This window comes from Dicentrarchus labrax, unplaced genomic scaffold (assembly GCF_905237075.1).
Source record: "Dicentrarchus labrax unplaced genomic scaffold, dlabrax2021, whole genome shotgun sequence".
Lineage (NCBI taxonomy): Eukaryota > Metazoa > Chordata > Actinopteri > Moronidae > Dicentrarchus > Dicentrarchus labrax.
In genome coordinates, this window is record NW_026136703.1 from 24622159 (window position 1) to 24642360 (window position 20202).

At 40.7% G+C, this 20202-nt stretch overlaps 2 protein-coding genes across 5 annotated transcripts in view; one reads left to right on the top strand and one right to left on the bottom strand.

The window, feature by feature from the left end:
- Window positions 1–4288, top strand: part of esr2b (estrogen receptor 2b) — a 32125-nt gene extending 27837 nt beyond the window's left edge. For all 4 annotated transcript variants that reach the window (XM_051387718.1, XM_051387740.1, XM_051387727.1 and 1 more), the window contains exon 10: window positions 548–4288. In XM_051387718.1, the coding sequence (XP_051243678.1) occupies window positions 548–659 (112 nt within the window). In that variant the 3' untranslated portion in view covers window positions 660–4288. The remainder of the gene's footprint in view (window positions 1–547) is intronic.
- Window positions 4197–20202, bottom strand: part of syne2b (spectrin repeat containing, nuclear envelope 2b) — a 148697-nt gene continuing 132691 nt past the window's right edge. The window contains exons 116-131 of the mRNA XM_051396226.1: window positions 19062–19249; window positions 18801–18951; window positions 17073–17255; window positions 15736–15873; window positions 15440–15634; window positions 15024–15336; window positions 13609–13677; window positions 13014–13147; window positions 12701–12830; window positions 11367–11578; window positions 10325–10525; window positions 10099–10227; window positions 9478–9675; window positions 8234–8308; window positions 7484–7533; window positions 4197–6597 (exon numbers count right to left, since the gene is read on the bottom strand). Of these exons, the coding sequence (XP_051252186.1) occupies window positions 6387–6597; window positions 7484–7533; window positions 8234–8308; window positions 9478–9675; window positions 10099–10227; window positions 10325–10525; window positions 11367–11578; window positions 12701–12830; window positions 13014–13147; window positions 13609–13677; window positions 15024–15336; window positions 15440–15634; window positions 15736–15873; window positions 17073–17255; window positions 18801–18951; window positions 19062–19249 (2577 nt within the window). The 3' untranslated portion in view covers window positions 4197–6386. The remainder of the gene's footprint in view (window positions 6598–7483; window positions 7534–8233; window positions 8309–9477; window positions 9676–10098; window positions 10228–10324; window positions 10526–11366; window positions 11579–12700; window positions 12831–13013; window positions 13148–13608; window positions 13678–15023; window positions 15337–15439; window positions 15635–15735; window positions 15874–17072; window positions 17256–18800; window positions 18952–19061; window positions 19250–20202) is intronic.

Consider the following 20202-nt stretch of genomic DNA (forward strand, 5'->3'; position numbering starts at 1 on the left):
GAAATGACCCTGCAAAGACCATGCGGACGCACGTCAAATTGAGAATGTGGTGTCTATGTTTCTATATCTGTGGTCTAGAGGTGAAATATTTTACATGATGGACAAACTTAAGTCTGAAACTTAGTTCATGCCAGGGCGGTCACCTTTTCAAGAAATCACGTTCGAACGAATTTCAAATGACGCGCTATTCGTTCAAAAGAATTTGAATAAATGATCTATAAACACAGTACACATCTATGACACCACTCAGAAAAACAGAAAAACTATATTAAAGGATAAGACTAAGGCTCTTACCGGATATACATCTTTCTCTCTTTTGGGTGATGGCATTTTTACAACCTTCTGGTGGAAGGCTAACGTTAGAAGTGAGCCCGCGGATTCGTTGTCAGTGTAGAGTTTGACAGAAGTATGCTGTGGAAATGAACCACATTTAAAAAGTGATATCCCTAGTTTATGCAACCAGGTGTTGTTCCTCTGTAACAGTACTTTAGTGAATGTACTCATTAACTTCTCCTCTGGTAAACGACTGTGATAACTTTCCTCACAGTTACATCCCTCCGGAGCAGTGGTCACTGGACGCGGGAGACGCCGGTCCATCGGTGGAACCAGCAGACTACATCATCCCAGATCGAGTTGTCATGGAAACTGCCTTGGTGTAAAGGGACTGTAAGGGACAAACTGAGACTGGACCTTAAATGGCTTTTCATCCCCCAAAGATCAAGAAGAGGAAACAAAAATGGATTTTAAAAAAAAAAAACAAAAAAAGTGCTATTGTGAGGTAAAGTTTTTTTTTTTTTTCTCTTGAGATGTTTCTAGTCTTTAAAAATAATGTTTTTGATCGAATGTATATTTTGTGTGCGTAAATATTTCTTGTGAATGTGCACTACAGTAGGTGTTCATGAGAACATCGCTGAAACCTTTGCCAGTCAGTTTGAGCTCTTTTTTGATATACAGTATTTGTATCTCCTTTTTCCACCTCGGTGTAACATCCAGAACAAGCCGTCTACAAACCGTCTGCAGTGACTTACAGAAACCTGGTGCATGTTGTCAACACAGTTAGCATCAATTCCCATAAGCATTTGTAGTCTTATAGCTAAAAAAAGGGCAGTGTTTTCTACTGCACTGTGGTGTTTTTCTCCTTCACTACTACTGTGTACTTTGGTGTTTTAATCAGTGACTGTTCATCCAGGATTTTTCTACTCTCTTTGTACAAACTACATGTGTCAGTGGAGTCAAGAAACAGCAGTTTGTGGCCTTTTAACAAAAATGACTGTTAGCAGAAGCTTTCTACTCTCTTCATGTGGTTAAATAAGGCTGGATTTACACAATATGATATGTGGCACAGATAGAAGTTCTTAGGTACACCAGCAAACGACACCTGAAAAAGTCAAATCAATATATTGTTATTGATGACAGGATAGCTCTAAAACTGACTGCCTAAGCTCTTGAAGTTATCATGTAAATATAATAACTTGCAAACTGTACATATATTTAGGGTGGCCGTTTCATTTCCACATCAAAAAGGAGGACACTTTGCATACACGGGGACACGCAAGCAGATATTTGTTTGGTATGATCCGGTTTTAAATGTTAATGTTTTTCCACCAGATTACATAAAGGTGCATACACATACCACATAGCTAATAACAAATATACAAGATACAGCTCATGACAACGTGCCCTTCCAATTCAGATTACATAGGTCTAATAAACATCATACAGAAACTATTCTTAATGTTTTTATCTGGATAGATAAAAGGGAAAACAAATGCAGCACCTTCTGTTTCAGATGTATAGACTTTGCCTATCTACATATGAGTATGAGCAATTTCAGAATTTCAGTCCAACAACCGACATTAGCTCACTTTAGTTCTCTGACTGAGAGCTTGATTGACAGCCTGGTGGTAACTTAGCAACTGCAGTGATCCAGTGGCGAATCAGCACATGGCTCATTTGAATATTAACATTAGCCATGTGTTGATAGGTCACACGAAAATGTAACCAATGAAATGACTTAGTCTGACACACATTTTTAGCCAATAAGTATTAAACTAACGAGGTAATGTGTCAGAAGGCGGACTGTTTTTAGTTCTTTTCTCAAAAGGAGGACAAACGAGTGTATACGGGGCATTTAAAAGCGGACTAAAGCCGGACGAATGGCCACCCTACATATGTTATAATTCTAACATACAAAAATGACATGCTAATTGTATACATTCTGACATGCTAACTTCTCTATGTAAGCCATATTTTAACAATGTATCAAGCTAATGTGCCAAACTAAATGTTAGCATGTTTTTAATTACTAGCTAAACATTAAAATGTAACCTTATTTGTTACTATGTATACTTCATGTATTTGTGACACTTTTAAAAAGTAATAAATTAAGTCGCGTCAGCCTCAGCTGTACTTTAACACCAAAGATAACAGGCTAATGCTAGCATATGATCATGCCAAATATCACATACAAAGATTAGTATTCTAACATGCTATCTTCACCACATTTGCGATGTGGCAAGCTAACCTGTTGCGTACTGTTAATGTGCACAATTTGAGTTCATGTGTGACCTTCGAATGAGCTCGGAAAAACCGACTAAGTGAACTTTGAGTTGTCGCACAATACCGTCCAGGTCATTAAAATGAATGACTGAATTTCTTTGCCTTAGCTGTACAAGACTAAAGCTAACATACCAAATGCTTCCATTCTAACCCTATGCATTTTAAGATGCTAACAAGCTAAAAAAATAACAGAATAAACATTAGTAATATGTATGCATATTGACATTCTCACATAAGACATTCTTGGCACCAGCATAAGAGATAAAAACTGTAGTTTAACAGGATGCACATCCGTCTCGTGCAATATCAATGTACGCTCAATATGAGAATGTTAACATGCTAATTGTTTGCATGTTGATAACTCACATCAGTAGGAAGTTAACTCTGTAGCAGTCTAGCTACACTCAAATTCATTAAAAAGAGAAGAAATGTAGTCCTGTTTTACTTGCTGCACATTTACAGATAAATGTATATATACTTAAGTTCATAATTGTAATAATGACTGCTGTAGCTTTAGCTGTAGTAGTGAAGCTGACCGTGATTACATATTATTATATGTGTTATATGTTATTATATATCATATATTAATATGCTAATATCAGTGCATATAAATAACCTGCCAAATACATTTGTAGCCTTTTCTGAACTGTTTAAATGTTTGTTAAACTGCAATGAAAGCAAAATGGCAAACCATAGTCCAGGTTAACTTAGTGCACGTATATGTAGTGATTTTAGCAGATATTTTATAGTTTGCAACAATTTCAGGATCTTTATGTACTTTTTATCTATAAAATATTAAATAAACATAGAAAACAGGATTCTCCGTACAATAATAATTGTGTTAAAGTACTGACTCAGCACAGCGTATGCTGTTTAAATACTATATTAAAGTATAGTAGGCTACACCTAAATTGCACATAATGGAATCATCACTGTCCTTCGCTATAATTTATGCACTTTCCTGAATGGATAACACATGAAGATGGATCTGAAATGTGAGAATCAGTCCAGAACTCACTTGTTTTGTTGTTCTTGGCTTCACAGGCATGAGGAACTGTTGGCTACAAGTCCTTAAACTATTTGTCTTTTTACACATTTAAAGCCTCGTGTTTTGGACTCGTTTGCTTTGGTGTTTTGGATTTAAGCTTTCATTAATCACTCTGCTGTTCTCTTCCAAGAGAACAGTGGTGGGAACAGTCGGTACCATCCAAGTTCAAATTGCTTTGTTTTGATCCGGCCAAACAAACTGAAACAGTAAATGCTTCAGAAATTTGGATAAGCTTCCCCAAACGCATCATTTAGGTCCTTTCTGGATGTGCGGTCATGAGCTGTGCCACTTTCCTGCCTGTGTAAATTCAGCCTTGGTGTCAGATTATTCTACCACTGCAAATAGACAGATACATGTTCACTGTCCTTTCTTTTTCTGCTGTCTGTGGCTTGTACATGCATGCAAACACACACACACACACACACACACACACACACACACACACACACACACACACATACATACACACACACATCTGATGCTGAAAATATTTCTCTGCAGTTTTTGCAAACATGCACATTCATATCTCAGATCTCGTTGAAGTCAATTCTGTTAGTCCTAGCGATACATGTACACATACAGCCACAAATCATGGCAAACACGGTTTATTGTCAGTCAAAAATGACAATCTATACATCCCATAAATAAGAGTTCACAAAATAAATCAAACTTTACACACTTTTTGTTGTTTGTTTCTGTTCTGCTGGCGTGTGAGGAGATTATGTACAAATTGGTATCAAACACTGAGTTTCAAATCAAATTATACACTCTCTTTAACATTTAGGATCAACAATATTAACATTGTAAATTAAATACATTTAATTACTTTGATTGTGCATGTACACAGCTACATTCAGTGCCCAAAGGATCACTTACATTCATGTTCTACTCCAAGTCTGGCTTGTCAGATTTTGACACCAGTCTGAAGGTCTGCACGACTGAAGAGTGTTTTTAAAGCAGCGTTCAGGTAAATCCCACATGTACATTACAGTATTTAAACAACAAACTGTGTTTTTCAAAAACCAGTCTTTGTTTTAACCTGTTTGATTCCTGCAGGACTTTACTCCATGAGGCCAACTGGGACAGCGTTGGGTAAGTCATTATTCTTAAAGGAGGATAGTTCAGATTTCTTTTGCATTAAAAAAAAAGACACTGCCACATTGTTACCTTGTTTAACAGCTAGATGGCAGTGTGATATGTTTGCTGCTGTTAATCCTTGGACACAGGACTCCCAGAGCTAATACTGCTGTTACCATATCTCAAAAAGAAACCTTTAAAACTTCATTAAGCGATATTTTGATATGACTCAAATCTGAAAAGGGTTGCTCATAATAGCGAGCACACTGAGAATCAACTCCTAACTGTAGCAGAAGCCGTAGTACAGAACCGTCAGCCTCTTTTTAGCTAACAGTTTTGAATATACTGCTGCATATAGATTTAATGGTTCAAACTCACATTTGTCATAGCAAGCAGTTTCCAACAAACATAATCGACAACAAAAGTTTAGCTACATGTCCAGCACCAAAACGCAGATGGACAAAGTTAGCTAGTAGTCAGTTAAGAAAGTGGACCATCTAGCTAAAGAGCCAGATATTGTTTGCTGGATGTGCAAGTAGGCAGTTTTTATGCTACTACATTAGCTAAAAGCAGTTAGCATTAGATGCATTTCTGTCAGTGCGTTTAAGAGGCTTTCTGCCACCTAGTGGTAAAGAATCGCCTAATACAGATTTAATTTGAGGATCAGTGCCTTTTTTTTGCTAACCATTTAGGTTCAGTGATTTGCTAAAATATTCAAGAATGACCTCCGAAAACACTGGCTGTAAATTTGACATCGTATTTTATCGTATCGGCTCTCACGAAAAGGGAATACTAAAATTCACTGTAACAACCGCGTATGACTCTGAATGCCACAAATATACAATATAAAAGCATTTCAAACTATTGCCCCATGTTAAATAACTGATAGGTTTCAGTTCCACACTCACACTCAGAAACAATAATTTACCTATTTCTCTCTCAGTAGTTTTCCCTTATATACAAAATTCATCACCATTAAAGGTACATTATCTGATAATTATGGTTGTTCTGTTGGCTACAGAAAGGAAAGGCATGTCTGCAGATGAGTCACTGCCATCATTTAAAAAAAGTCATATCTTACATATTTTAAATACCTCCAAATCAAACAACTAAATCAAACAACAAAATCAAAACAACACACCTCTCTGTACAAAATGTGCTATCAACAAGTGGCTGCCTTCTATGAAAAACAGTAAAAATAGCTGCAGTGGTAGAAAATGGCTACTCCTCGATTTCTGGGCGCTTTGGTAATAACGGTCTTTTATCCTTCAAATTAGATCCAACGGACTATAGTGAAAGTACAAAAATGAAAATATACTGTCGATATTAAAATAAATCTTGACCATTTTTTTGTCTTTGCACCGTATATTGAAAATGTTCAGTGGGGACGTCAGATGGCAAATCTACATATAGGAAAAAGACAAAACTTCAAAACAAACCAGTGATATGGCTTCTTTTTTTTTTTTAAACTGTGGAGCTCCACAAATAATAAATACATTTTTAAATACACCAATAAAATGTAGTCAAAAAACACACAAGATGGGGCCTTCGGACATGAAGGGCGGTGCTTCTTTCTCTCTTGTGAAGGGAGAAGGTGCCTTGCATTTTGACACTGTTAACGGGTCCATTTTGGATTCCAGCCTCGGGTCTTTCAGTCCTCCAACTCATAGACGAACGCCACCGCTGGGCGTCATGGCAGTGTTCATGTGGGCGGAGGGCCGTTGGTGTAGCGCAGCATGGGGTAGAAGGAGCGGGCGAAGTTGTTGGACAGTGTACAGCTGTAGTCCTCTTCGGACAGAGGCACCAGGCAGGCCAGAACCAGCAGCATGAAGAAGAGCAGGTGCAGGGGGAAGGCAGCTCGTAGAACCCGGTAGAAGAGCGGTCGTCGTGGGGAAGAATCCCTCCTCTCCTCCCTGGATGAGGACAGATGTTATAGATGATTAGGGTGGAAGTTTATTTTTAACTTTGCAGCTGTAGTTTCACCTAAAACCCTCAACTCAAAGTCCATTTAATAGCTTTTTCAGATCTTTCAAGTTCTACCTATTCCTCCTGCTGAGGATGACCGAGTGGCCTTTAAAGGAAGACAGTGATTTTATTTGGTCAGTTGACCCAAATTACCAAAGAGAGCACAATTTGTTTCACTCATAAGAGTGCTGCAGGAATGAGTTCTGAAACTGACTTAGCATTTTAGTGCTTCCTGCTCCCAGGCCTCAAAGTGGGTTTTTGGTCTTTTAAGCTTGTGTTAAGGTCTGGTTAACACAAGCTTAATATAACTTTCATGTTATATAATACCTCACCTGTGAATTTTGGAGCTTTTACGTGTCTTAAAACAGGCTGTTGCTAACAAGTGAAAATGAGACTAGAGGTTGTCGGTGACAATAAACGCCAGCGAGACTTCTCTACCTTTACAGCCACGTTGTGTTTATACTTGCGCTCCTGCAAACTAATCTAACTCAAACTTCCCTACTTGTAGATTTAAAGTGTAAGATTTAGTTGAAGTTTAGTGGTAGTTTTACAGCGGAGCGTTAGCCGGTTTACTTCTGGCGATCACATTTACGCTTCAAAAACCATTCAATTATTCCAATGATACGTCTATTGTAAGAAAGTGTCATCAGTACTGAGGAGACCAGACTATGAACTGTGTTCACTGGAACTGCTTTCTACCAAAGAAAGACTTTACCTGTTAAATAATAATGAAATGTTAAAATTAAATTAAACTACAGACTAAATTCTACTCTTCTCCATTCATTTGAATGAACTGAAAGTACACAAAGTGCAGTTCCAGCTGGTAAAAGTTACCTTCTCGTTGCCAGTTTTCCAACTGTAGCTGCCTGTAGACCAGCGTCCTCCTGCAAAGAAGTCAAAGGTGTTAATCACTTGTGTCCTAATGGCTACGACTGATAGACGTGTAGTAAATGTAATGTCAGTGTGGCTTCATAACGGTGTCAAAACAGGTCAAATGTTCCTTTTGTCCAACACTGCAAACTCCCCTGTACTTGTAGTACAAATAGTGTAACATGTTAGCCTGTTGCCCAATGTAACAAAATGAAATGCTAATTGTAAGCGCGTTAACATCTTTCAGGTGACAGTATGACTTTTCCTTAGGCAAAACTTTCAATTTTCCATCGTAGAATGTAAGTAAATTAACTCAATCAGTGTGCTTTCATACAAATTTGAGGTACATTTACTCGACTACATTCCAGAGCAATATATTGTAAACTATTAGTTACTTTACAAATTCTGAGCTTATTAAATGATGCATTGTTACAGATTAAACTACCCAACTTCACCCAGCTACTCACACTTTGGTGCATCAGTAATAATAGAACAGTTAGAGTGGCCATCTTCTGCATTATTCATTGTTTTTAATCTGTTGATCATTTTCTTGATTAGTTGTTTGGTCTAAAAAATGTCCAATCTCTTGTCCCCATTCAGTTTACTGTCATAGAGGACTAAAGAAACAGGACAATTTGAACTACTTGATTAAATCATTGCAGCTGTACTTCTCCACCACTGTCCATCTAACCAAAGGTAAATATCCATGTGTACCTTGTGCAGCAGCAGAGGAGATCTCAGTGTTCCCAGACCGATGCTGTCCATTTCAGAGCTGGTTGAGCAGGTTTCCTGAGACAGACAGCAAACACACCATCAGATAAGACTGACCGAACCAGTTTGAAGTCACCAGGCTCAGACGTCACAGAGCACTGACAGTTAACTTTAGATAGCATCTCATTTATACTGTCCTTTTTGTTTTGAGGAAAGTCGAACCCTAGACTGATGTACATTTGTTTTCTCACTGATTTTACTTAATTTAAAGGTGCGTCCAATTATTTTTCTGTAGTTCCCCCCAAACTGTTTTGGTAACGCTTTATTTCACAGCTCTGCAATTTCTGAATGATTTCCTAAAAGTTTCTGAGAAAGAACTACTGTTCCTTAAATGTTGTTGAAGAAAGGCTCCAATTAAACCGAAGACAATGTTCATTCATTACTCATTTTGAATTGTGCAATTTCCTATAAACAAATGAGATTTTTGTGTGTTTAGCTAGCCTGTTACCAATAAACTTGTCCTTCATACTAAAAATCATGCTGGTTTCGGCCATTTATGACTGATTTCTCCATGCACCTTGCAAGTAGGTGAAGGCTGATAGAAATAACTACTCTGCTGTGGGCTGACTGAAACATTCTCCAAAACTACAAAATTGGGATTCATTTATTTGAAGTATACTAAATTACAATCTTTTACAGGAAACTTCTATAAAATGATTGTGAAATTACGGATCCATTAAATTGTTCTCCTCATAGCTGAGTTTAACAGCTTCACCAGTGAGCAAGGAGGACATTTCAGGATTTAGTGACATTGTCGTGCACAAAATAGTTGCAGTTTTCGGGGCGTAAACCTGCAGCGGCCGGAGGTTCGACTCTCTTTCCCCACTTTCCTGTCCTTATCGATTAAAGGCAATAAAAAATATTTCAAAATAGTTGTTTTATTTGATGCTATGTTTTATTTTGCTGTTCTACATTAAACATTTTAAAAACTGATGGATTGGAGAAGTTTGTCTAATTTTAAAAACATAAAATAAAAAGGTTTTGTAGAAAAAGGTAATTATCATAAAGTTTTTTTTTTTTTACATTTTAGTCATGTTGTGTCCTCCATACAGCAAAACTATGACACAGCTGTAATTTACCCTAATGTCAGCACATTAAATTGGTCTCATTTGCTACTTGGATCACTTTTTGGCAGGAAGAACAGCCACTAATCTCACAACAGAACCCTGAAAGTAAAAAGGACCTACCTGTGCCAGTCTTCCCTGCAGCGTGTGCAGGTCAGCAGCCGCCTGTCGCAGCAGGAGGCGCAGTTTGTTGCAGATGACATGGACCTTCTCCTTGGCCTCGATGCTGTCCTCTGCGGTGGCCTCCAGGAGGAGCTGAGAGGAGATCTCCTGCAGAGAGGAGACCTGCTGCTGGCGGCCGCACAGCTCCTCCTGCAGAGTCTGCAGCAGGGGGCGACAGAGAGCACGGGAGTCAGCACACAGCTGGGACTGAACAGAGTCTGATGTATAGCTCACTAACAGTAGAACAGGTTTAACATGACAGCTGGAGCAGGTCATGTTAGCTTGGAGCAAGAAAATCCAGTCTGGAAAGTAACTGAAAATAAATACTAATAAAAATATATTTCTACTGGTTCTATAAAATGATGCTTGTCAAATTAATTATCACAGATGTGTCTATTTACAGTTAAAACATAATCCAGGCAGCAGGTTTGACGAAAATCTCAGTTATGGTAATGCCAAAATAAAGACTACATTTCCCATAAACCCCGTCACTAGCTGTTGGATAGTCTCATGAACTTCCTCCAGTTCCCCTCAGCTCATTCAGACTCAAACATTGTGGAAGACTACATAAAGTACTCTCACCGTCAGCGTGTCTCGGTGCTCCAGCAGGACGGAGCGTGGCGCCGTCGGCTCGCTGACGTTCACGCCGCGGAGTTTGTTCTCGGCCTGAGCGAGCCACAGCAGCAGGGAGTGCAGCGTCTCATGGAACTCCTGAAGAAGAACACAGAGTGCAAAGGTCATACGAGTATTTTAACAAGTTTCATTTAACAACGCAGCTTTAACGGCAGCGAGGGTCTCCGTGTCTAACCTGACACTGCATGAGCGCCGCGTGCAGCCTCCTCTCCCAGCTCTCCAGGCCGCCGCAGGCCTGTGTCCAGCTGTGATTGGCCGAGGCGAGGGCGTCCTGCAGCTCCCGCAGCTCGGCGCTGTCGCCCCGCAGGAAGTGACGGCTGCTCAGGTTGACGGAGATCATCAGACACTTGTAGCTGTTGAAGGTCTTCTGCATCTCCTGGACCAGAGAGAGGGAACAGATATGATGTGTTAATGGAACTGTGTGAGTGGACAGTTTCACCGCCTGTATCAGGTCTTTACTAATTCTCATTCCTCACTGCTGCCCCAGTATTAAATAAATAAATAAATAAATAACTGGTAACTTTAGTTTATGAATGTCTGACATTTGGCAGCCACATTCAAGGTTTTTAATTTGCTTTCAGTACCTGCAGATAGTCTGATCTCACCATGTGGTTTCAACCTTTGACCTCAACAAAATACTGAAAATAAACAAATACACACAGTTGAGAGGAAGATTCTGCTCCTCCTTCGAAATCCCTGGAAGCCTTTTAGATACAGCACTGATTGGTTTTTATTCTGATCACATTGAACTCAATTTAACCTTTAGTTGCTCTACGAGGCAACAAACCTTCTGGCAGGTGATTCAGTCGTATAAAAAGCAACTTTTTCTGATTCTTTTTTTAAAGTAAAACGTGTGCTTTTGCTACATGACCAGTCAGGGAAGTGCTCAAGTAACCAAAGAACCAACAGTAAAATATATATATATATATATATATATATAGTTAGTATAACTATAATATATATATATATATATATAGTTATATATTTAGTAACTAGTAATATAGCACCCATTTGTAGCATTTGGCATTACAGAGTTTTGTAATAGATTATTTTATGTGAAATATTACTCTACATCCAGTTCATATTATATATATGTAGAATTTTTACAACACAGTATGTCTATTACAATCCTTTTGTAAAACACCCTGATGAAGTTTAAGAAGATTTGGAGTATTTGTGGATGTAACCTGCTCTCGGAGATGTCGTCGTCGTTTTACCTTTAGTTTCCTGATGTTGACTTCGATGTCTCGGATGCTGGTGGACGGCGTGATCCGCTGCAGCCTCTCGAGCTCTGGCAGCACCCTTCCCAACCAGGAAGTGACATCGCAGAGGTCGGCGTTCAGCTTCTGCCACTGCTCCAGGTCCTGCTTGATGTCCGTCTCGTGGTTGAACCTTTGGACTTGCAGCAGCTCCCAGCGCTCAATCACACCTGCAGAAAGACGGAGTTATGGAACGCTCTGCTGAATGCAGCCTCTACGTTGGTTGACTCTTTAAACATATTAGCAGGATTACTCATTGAAACTAATTTATTTCACGATTACCATAAACCCAGGATTAAGTGTGCATGGTAAGCCTTTTCTACAGCTGATAATGTAACTGTGGGTGTTATTAAATGTGCTAAATTCAGCATTTTAACATCGAAGAAATCAGTACCACCTAATTTAGGAGGCATTTGTGTGAATACTGGAACAAACAAGAGGCTCACAGAGATGAATATCAGCCTCGATATGATGTTTCTACATCATGTATGTTGATACAATAAGTCGACCGAAAATGAAATGACAGTTCTAACAGTTGACACAGATATTTTTCTCAATGTCAAAAAGACTAACAAAGACTGTTTTGACGTGTTTTGCTCTGTTTTAGTCCACTTTGAATGAAGTTACGATGATCTGTGAAGTAAAATCGCTGTTTTTCTCTATGGAGTCTGGTGGAAATTGATAGTGATATTACGGCTGTTTATGGTTAAACAAAAGGTCTATTTCTGTAGGGATCCTTTCCATAAAGCTGTCAGACACTGACAATAACAATCTGAGTCTGTCAGTGGCAGAAACTACTACTGTTAGTGGACAGACTTTGATAGACGCATTTGTCCTCAAGGATTAGCTAACATTACAACAGCTATTACCTCATCTAACTCTTAAGGGATTATTAAGACAGAGTTGGTGATTGTTGGAAAGACTAACTATTGTTGGACTAGAGTTTTATTTAGTTTATGTCCAGTTTGATTTTACGATTATCTGCTAGGTAAATCACTGGTTTTGTCTATGAAGTCTGGTCGGCTGTAGCCACTGTTTTGGTCTGGGAGCTGCAACATTGAGTGGCAAGTGAATTATATATATATATATATATATATATATATATATATATATATATATATAAAAATCTCATGCAGAAAGAAAACCTTTGGAACATTGTCTTTATGAGAGGAAACCAGAGGTTAATGTTAGTCACAGAGACCAGTCTAACGTACACTTTCCCATCAGGACCTTGAATGTTTTTCAGTTCTCCACCAATTCAAACAGAGTGAGACCTCTCGCTGTCAGTGTACCTGTGCTGGTCTGTTTGTCGGCGGTGCTGCTGGTCAGACCCCGATCGTCCAGCTCCTCCTCATCGTTAAGGATCAGTTTGACTCTCTTCACGCTGTTGATGCTGCCGCTGCACTCCGACATCAGCTTAACCTAACACACACACACACACACACACACACACACACAGAACAACAAACACAACTTTAACACTCGTCTTCCCTAAGAAAATAACTCAGTTTATCATTCTGCACCAGGCTGGAAGATCTTGGTGTGTGTGTGTGTGTGTGTGTGTGTGTGTGTGTGTGTGTGTGTGTGTGTTGTGTGTGTCCTTACGTAGCCCTGCTGGTGGAAGGGAGTACTGGTGTGTGCGGGACACAAGCTCAGGCCTCGGATGATTTCTCTAGGAACTCGTTTCCTCTCTGGGGAGCTGGGCTGGTGCCAGCTGGGCGGGTCGGTCACTGACTTCACTGAGAAGTAAAAGGAGAAAAAATAATTAATAAAGGTAGTTTTCAAATTAAGGATAAAAAAAAGAAGCAAGGGGCGAAAACAAAAAGACCAAAGGGTTCAAAAATAAACTTCAGAGACAGAAAATAGGAGACTCATGACTCTTATGATTCACACAAACCCTCTGACACATGCATATGACTAAAGTATCTGCCAAATACATGCAAAACAGCCTCAAAAGCAAACGGCATCCATTGCAACATCATGCAAGGTTCATGTTTATGTGTAAAGGTTTGATCCCTGTAAAGACAAATAGGTTGCAGTGGTGCACAGACACATCTGTAAGTCAATGGGGCAAAACAAGATGGTGATGGGATGGGGAATGGGGGGGTTACAGCTGGATGGGTTTGGGGTTGCTAGGAGACGGGATGTCGGCCCATAAGCACACAGTGAGGCAGTTGCATGCAGGAGGCAGAGCGCCTACCCGAGGCCGCGTTCACTGCTCTGACCGTCGCTTTAACAAACGACTCTGAGCTCTCTGTGACCTTCACATCTGGAAGAGAGATCGGAGGTCAGCAGTGTCGGACCGCTGCTCTGCACAACTTATAAAGATGTTTCAGGGAGTATTGAAGAAGTTCAGTTCATCAAAACACAGGGACACCAAGAAGAGAGGAAGACAAAGATGTCTGCTGGTGATATTCTATGTCTCTATTGTCTGAACAGACTATGGCTCAGAGGAAGAGGATACACACACAGTACTCTTCACAGTGCTGATTTTATATAGAATATCACCAGATTATAATATTCTTTAAAGTGAAAACGTAAGTATTTTTCAACCTGGATCCTATTTTACAATGTTTTTTACAACTTTTGTTGAAATTGGTCCAATATTGAGCGAGAGCAACGTCAATGTTTTGCCAGCAAACAGATTATTCCTTACGGGTTCTTACAGAGATCAACCTTTTTAAGTAAGATCCTTTTTGTTTAACCAGAAACATCAGTTCTATATCTCTGTTCAAAGCCACCAAACTCCATTGAAAAAAACAGTACAGTTTTACCTCACAGAACACTGGAGTTGCTGGTCTACCGCTGCCTTGATCAGTTACTTCGGGTCTGTTATTGTGTGACTTTTAACCTTTTAAAACACGGGAACATAAATCCAAATGTCCTGATTACAGTTTTGCGGCTGCCTGATGCAGCGCTCTCACTCAATAATGGACCAATTTCAAAAATACACAAGTTTCCCTCGGTCTCCTTTAATTTCACTGCAGTCTGGAAATCAACTTGCAAGGACCTGAAACTAAAAGTCAGTCACAGTAAACAGTTTATATTGCCGTTGCTTGGCAACGCAGGTGGAAGCGGGGACTGTGTTGAACGAGGTTGTTCGAGGATGCTCTGAGATCTGGGCTTTATTTAAAAAAAAACAAAACATTTTTCATCAGTTTTTGGACAGCTGAGTGTTGTGGAAGGCACCACAGAGGAGTTTTCAATAATTCAATAATCTTTCTTCTTTCTTACTTGTGGCTGCTGTAATATGTTTTGACAACATAAATTCTCAGGGAAAATAAAGTTGGAACATTGTTGATTATCGCACCTCTCAACGTGTCAACAAAGTAAGCTGCAGTAGGTAATTTTTATAAAAATAACTTTTTGTCATATTTGTTGAAACTTTCTATATATCCTGACAGTAGTACATTAGACAGATAATCTGTGATAAAATCTGGTTCCTCTGGCTTCTCTTAGTGCTCCTAATGGTATTTACCAGAATGCACTGGGCCACAATGAAAAACAACCAATCAGAGCCATAGTTATTTTTATAAAAGTTATCTACTGCAGCTTTAAAACCATAACTTTTCAATAAATAATTCACTGTCGCGAATAGTGAACAGCGGTTATTACCTGACAGAGCGCTGAAGTAGGTGGCGTCCTCGTCATCCTCGTGCGACGATGATCCCCCTACGTCGACCGTGTGGTCCCACTCCAGCGGGATAGAGTCCACACTGACGGGGGTCTCTCGCCCCGACCGCTCCAGAGGCGGTGCCAGAAGGTGACACATGGCCTGTCGTCCGGCTGAGACTCCACCTACTGCCGGAACCTCCTCCTCTTCCTCCTCCTTCTTCCTCGCCCCCCTCCAGGAAGTCCCATTGGTCAGATCAGGTGTGTCGTCCAGGTCTGTATCCCGGTCCGACAGATCCCTCTCCTCCTCCAGGACCTTGAAGAAATATTCAGGAAGAAGAAATTAAGCAACAGAAGCTAACGTAGTGTGGTGTAATAATGTGTAAATAGACTGTGTAAGAAGTGAGCTGTGAGCTGACCGGGCGTCTGTTGACCAGGCGGTGGTGGAAGCGAGCCACTCTGCCGAACACCTCCTGGCAGTAGGAGTGCAGCTCCTCCAGCTCGTCCTCGATGAGCACGGCGTCCAGTGGAGCGCTCTTCTGGATCAGGTTCTCCCCAAACACGATCAGGGCGTCGATCTTGTTGGTGTTCAGGGTGATTTCCTGCTGGAAGCCCTGCAGAGAGACATTTTGGTCGCGATGTTTAACGAAGGTGTGAAAATGAGCACTGGATGTTGCAGGTAAACAGTTGTTAGTGTCAGTGGGAGCAGACTTACGTTCAGCTGCCTCATCTTGTCTTCGACATCGCTCTCGGAGAAGTGCTCCACGTTGGTGAGCTGGAGGTCCATCTCTGTCAGCCAGACCAGGATCCCCTCACGGGTCCCCTCAAAGTCTTCTCTCTGAGAGGTAAAGTGCTGCAGAAGCACGGAGCAGAGGGCGGACATCTTTATTTAAGAGTTGTTTAGATACCCACAGTGGTCTTAAGTCGGAGTATAACATATACAGATAATATTGGTATTTGTGATCCATTATTTATTCCATCTGTGAACTCTACTGTGTTCATGAAGACGAGATTATCAAAGGAACAAGTCAGGCTGACGTTAAGAGATATTTAAATCCAAAATATAAGATTCCTTTTACAATGGACAGACCTTGTTGGTATCTGCAGATAAATCACTGCCATACGTGCAGTGTTGGGCTCGTCACTCCAACAATGTAATTTATGACTCATTATTCAGTAATTAGTTACACTACTGGTACATTACTTTTCTGCTACTGCTCACAAAATTGGTAAGAGACAGAGAGTAAAACATTTCATCCACCACACTCCATTAGATCCTGCAGCTGCCCACAGTTAAAATCCAGCTTTGTTTGTTAAAATCAAAATAATGAAAATATTTCCAGCTGCTGGAATATAGCGACCACAAGAGCTATGATAGACGTATACTGTATATCCGTAGCCCTATCTTATATCTATCTTATCTCATCTTATTTTATCATAAATGCAAAAACTGTTCTTCTGTCTTAAACCACTGAAAATCAGATAAATAAGAAAGGTGTGTAGATCAAAATAATGTATAAATAGAATGAATTATATCTCCATTAAATATGAGTTTTGAGCCCTTCTCCCCATCATCTCCACTCTGGAATGCCTCTGACTCACTGTTGAAGCTGGTCTGCTGATGTGAACATGGCTTACAGCGGCTGGGGTCAACCAGCACCAATCAGCCGAGTTCTTTGATTACATGAAATCTTTATAAAGCAACATAAACTTCATCCATCTGCTCGGCGCCACATGCCGCGATGAAAACAGCTTCCCGCCAACGTGACGCCCCGTGCGTCGTCACCGTCTGGGAGGTGACCTAAATCCTGACGGCTTATCTGAGAGCGGGTAGATACTACACAGATCAGCTGGGGAGGGTTTGATACACGCTGATGTTTGCTTTCTGATTGTTGTCTTACCCTAATAAACACAGCATTTATTTATCTGCTGTGATGTACGTAGTTTTAATCTCTTGCTGCTATTTGAGGAAGTTTCCTAACACAGCTCTAAATATTCATGAGTTTATTGGCTGGGTGCAATTTAACGTCTTGAATGAGCTCCCCGTCTCACCTTGAGTCTGCGGAGAACCGCAGCCACCCTCCTCTGCAGGCTGTCCCATCTCTGGTTCCCCTCGTGGACCATGACTTTGAGCTTGCTGGCGGCATCAGTCCGGTTCTCCCGAGCCAGGCGACGATACTGTTTGTTGACCAGCTCCAGCTGAGTCAGGCGCTCGTGAACCTGCCGCTGGAACGCCTGGAGAGGAGAACGGAGGGGAAGAAATATGAGCACAAACAAGTGAGGGAAAGGTTTTGAGAGGCCACAAGGCTCATTCCCAGAGGCCCAGAGCATCTGTTTTTGCCGCCCTGGGAATGAGACTCAACTGATTGGTTGTTTTTGTTCGGGGCCGGGTGGATTTTCCAAATAACCTTAGGAGAACTAGAACAAGCCAAAGGAACCTGATTTTTTTGCAGATTATTTGTCTCATGTTCTACCGTCAGAATTTAGTGAAAGTTTCCGCAAATATGACAAAAAGTTATTTTTATAAAAGTTACTGCAGCTTTAAACTGGAATATTGTATTTCGTAAAGAGTCATTTGAAAAGCTTGTTGTAATGTATGTTGCATGTATTTATGGTCACTATCTTTCTCTATAAATGTGTATGTCCATAAAGAGTGAATTAAAAGTGTGCAGACTTGGGAAGTCACCTCATCATGATGAAATCCCACTTCCCAACTTTTGCAGAATCAAGCACACCTCTGTATTTCACTGTATTTACTTACATTCAAATTGTGATTCAAAAAGTTTAAACCTTAAATTTGAGTCCAAAAATGTATCATAGCTTAAATGATGACTCACACCTTTAAAATCACTGCACTGCAGATTATGAACTCAGAAGGCCAAAGGATAACCAAAGGCTATGATGATCAAGGGCCAAGCCTGGATTTTTTGGAAGAGGGGATGGATGAATGGATGGATAAAATCACATGCTCTTTCTCTGTCAAACATTTAAATAAGGTCTATATACAGTGTGACAAGTTGAAACTGCCGCTACCAGCTGCTCAGGAGGATTAACAACCTTTTCCTGTCAGTTTATGGATTTTAACCTTCATCCTCCTGCTGATTCCAACGATTACGCTCCTATAGCGTCCATTACATGTCATTGACAGTCAGTATATAGGTCAGCGGTCCTCCACAGGACGATATACACCATCTACACCGCACTGGATCCCTGTTGCCGTGGAGATGAGGGCTCTTTGGCATAGTCCAGATTACCAGGCGCTAATCTGGGTTTCTAATCCAGACTGACACATCAAGGGTTACCTCTGTGTCTCAGCACAAACAGGACACCTGAACCTGATCCTGCACTCAGACTGGGACTAATAGTGGACGATTTGATTGTTTAAAAACTGTAGAAGGCTTATTGCTGAACCCAGCTTCACCCCCCAAAGCTGCAAGCAACTTTTTCTTTCTTTCAGATGTTGGACCTTTTACCATGTGAAGTTTTTTTTAAGGGAAAATAAAACAAAATGCTGCAGCAGTTCTGGTGTTTAAGATGCTACTGTGCATTGTATTGGCTAAAAAAACGTGTTTTGCGATTATAGAAGTCTGATGCAGTGTCTTAAATTCGGAGAAGCATAGATTCGAGATTGCAGGAAGGAGTGTGTTCAGATAAGACCTGGGGTGTCGGATGATTAACCCTGAAACAGTCTGTCTTGTCCTTTAGTCCTCTGTTTTTGGTACTTGCCAAAGTAGAAGAAGCTTAAAAGAAACAAAAAAGAGAGAAAGATTTGTCAGCTACCTCAAACTTCTTGAGCTCCTCTTTGGCGCTGGTGTAGAGGACGTTGGCGGAGTCCGGGTTTGCTGCAGTGAGCTCAGATGTCTTCAGCCAGTCTTCGAAGCGAGAGTAGTCGTCCAGGAACTTGCACCAGAGACGCCAAGTCTCCTCAATCCTGAAAACAACAACGTGATGAGCAGTCCTGAGCAGTACCAGTACTAAAAAATGGTAAGGTTTTATAGTGAGATTTATTTTAAGCATTAAATACACAGTCTGTGACCTCACCTCATCCTCCTCTCCATTGACATGGCACAGATGTTTCTCCAGCGTCGGTCAAGGCTGCGGGTGGTCTGCTGGATCGAGTCATTCTCGGAGTCACTGCCGCAGGCGTCGGCATCGTGGAGCAGGACGTCGCAAAGCGTCAGCACAGACGCCACACTCTCTGTATGCTGCTCAATATCTCGCTGCAGATCCTGCAGTTCAAACGACAAAGAAACACCTCAGTCACATCTTAAACGAAACAGTCACATGGACTCCCATGCACCTCATTTATACAACAACATGCTTCCTTTTGAGTTGGCCAATTAAACTACTCAAATACTCCGGAGCAAACACTCTAGACTTCAACCGACACTTGATTTGTTCATCAAGACCATCAAGAGTGGAGTAAAATTAGAAAAAAACTGTTCCCCGGTTACCACAGGAGTTCCCAACAAAAACAATCATTTGAGAGAAATAAAAGCGTCGTCAGCAAAGTCATAATTATTATTATATCGGGCTTATCGGTCTGATTCCTTGTCAGTTCCCTTTTCGATTTTTAATCGGTTCTTTGTCTCTACCATCACTCAACTACACAACTGTCAGAAAAACATGTTGGCACTGATAAAAGGAACTGATAATCTCAATGATTCCTATGGATCGGACAATGTCGAACCAGTTCTCAACTGGAACCGCTTCTCGATTCCCATATCCAGAGGTCTGTGGGGTAAGGCGGAGGGCTTTTTGGTGCGCGTGTCAGCGTGAAGCTCCCCCTGAAGCCTGACAGCACTTTTGTCGGCTCTTGTTTGTTCAAAGTTACCACTCTCTGGGTTGCCATGGTGACAGCTGAAAGCTTAAAGAGCCCATTCACACGGGAGTCGTTTCAGCCGTCCCTCATCCACTAATGGTGAGAGCTGCAATTTTTTTTTTGAGGAACCTTCTCTTTCAGTGGCCACGGCTCGCCATTTCTTCCTCACAACTTACTCCTGCTTCTTTTTTCTGCCTGTCTGTCATCTGTCTCCTCCTCACTTCCATGAACCACTTCTGTCTTCAGACAGGTTCCTGTCCAAACTCAGACAGGCTGCTCAAGTCCAATTCGTTTAACAGATTTTTAAAGGACTTTTTCCTTTCTTTTTTTTTTCACTTCTGTCATTCCCCTCATTTAAAT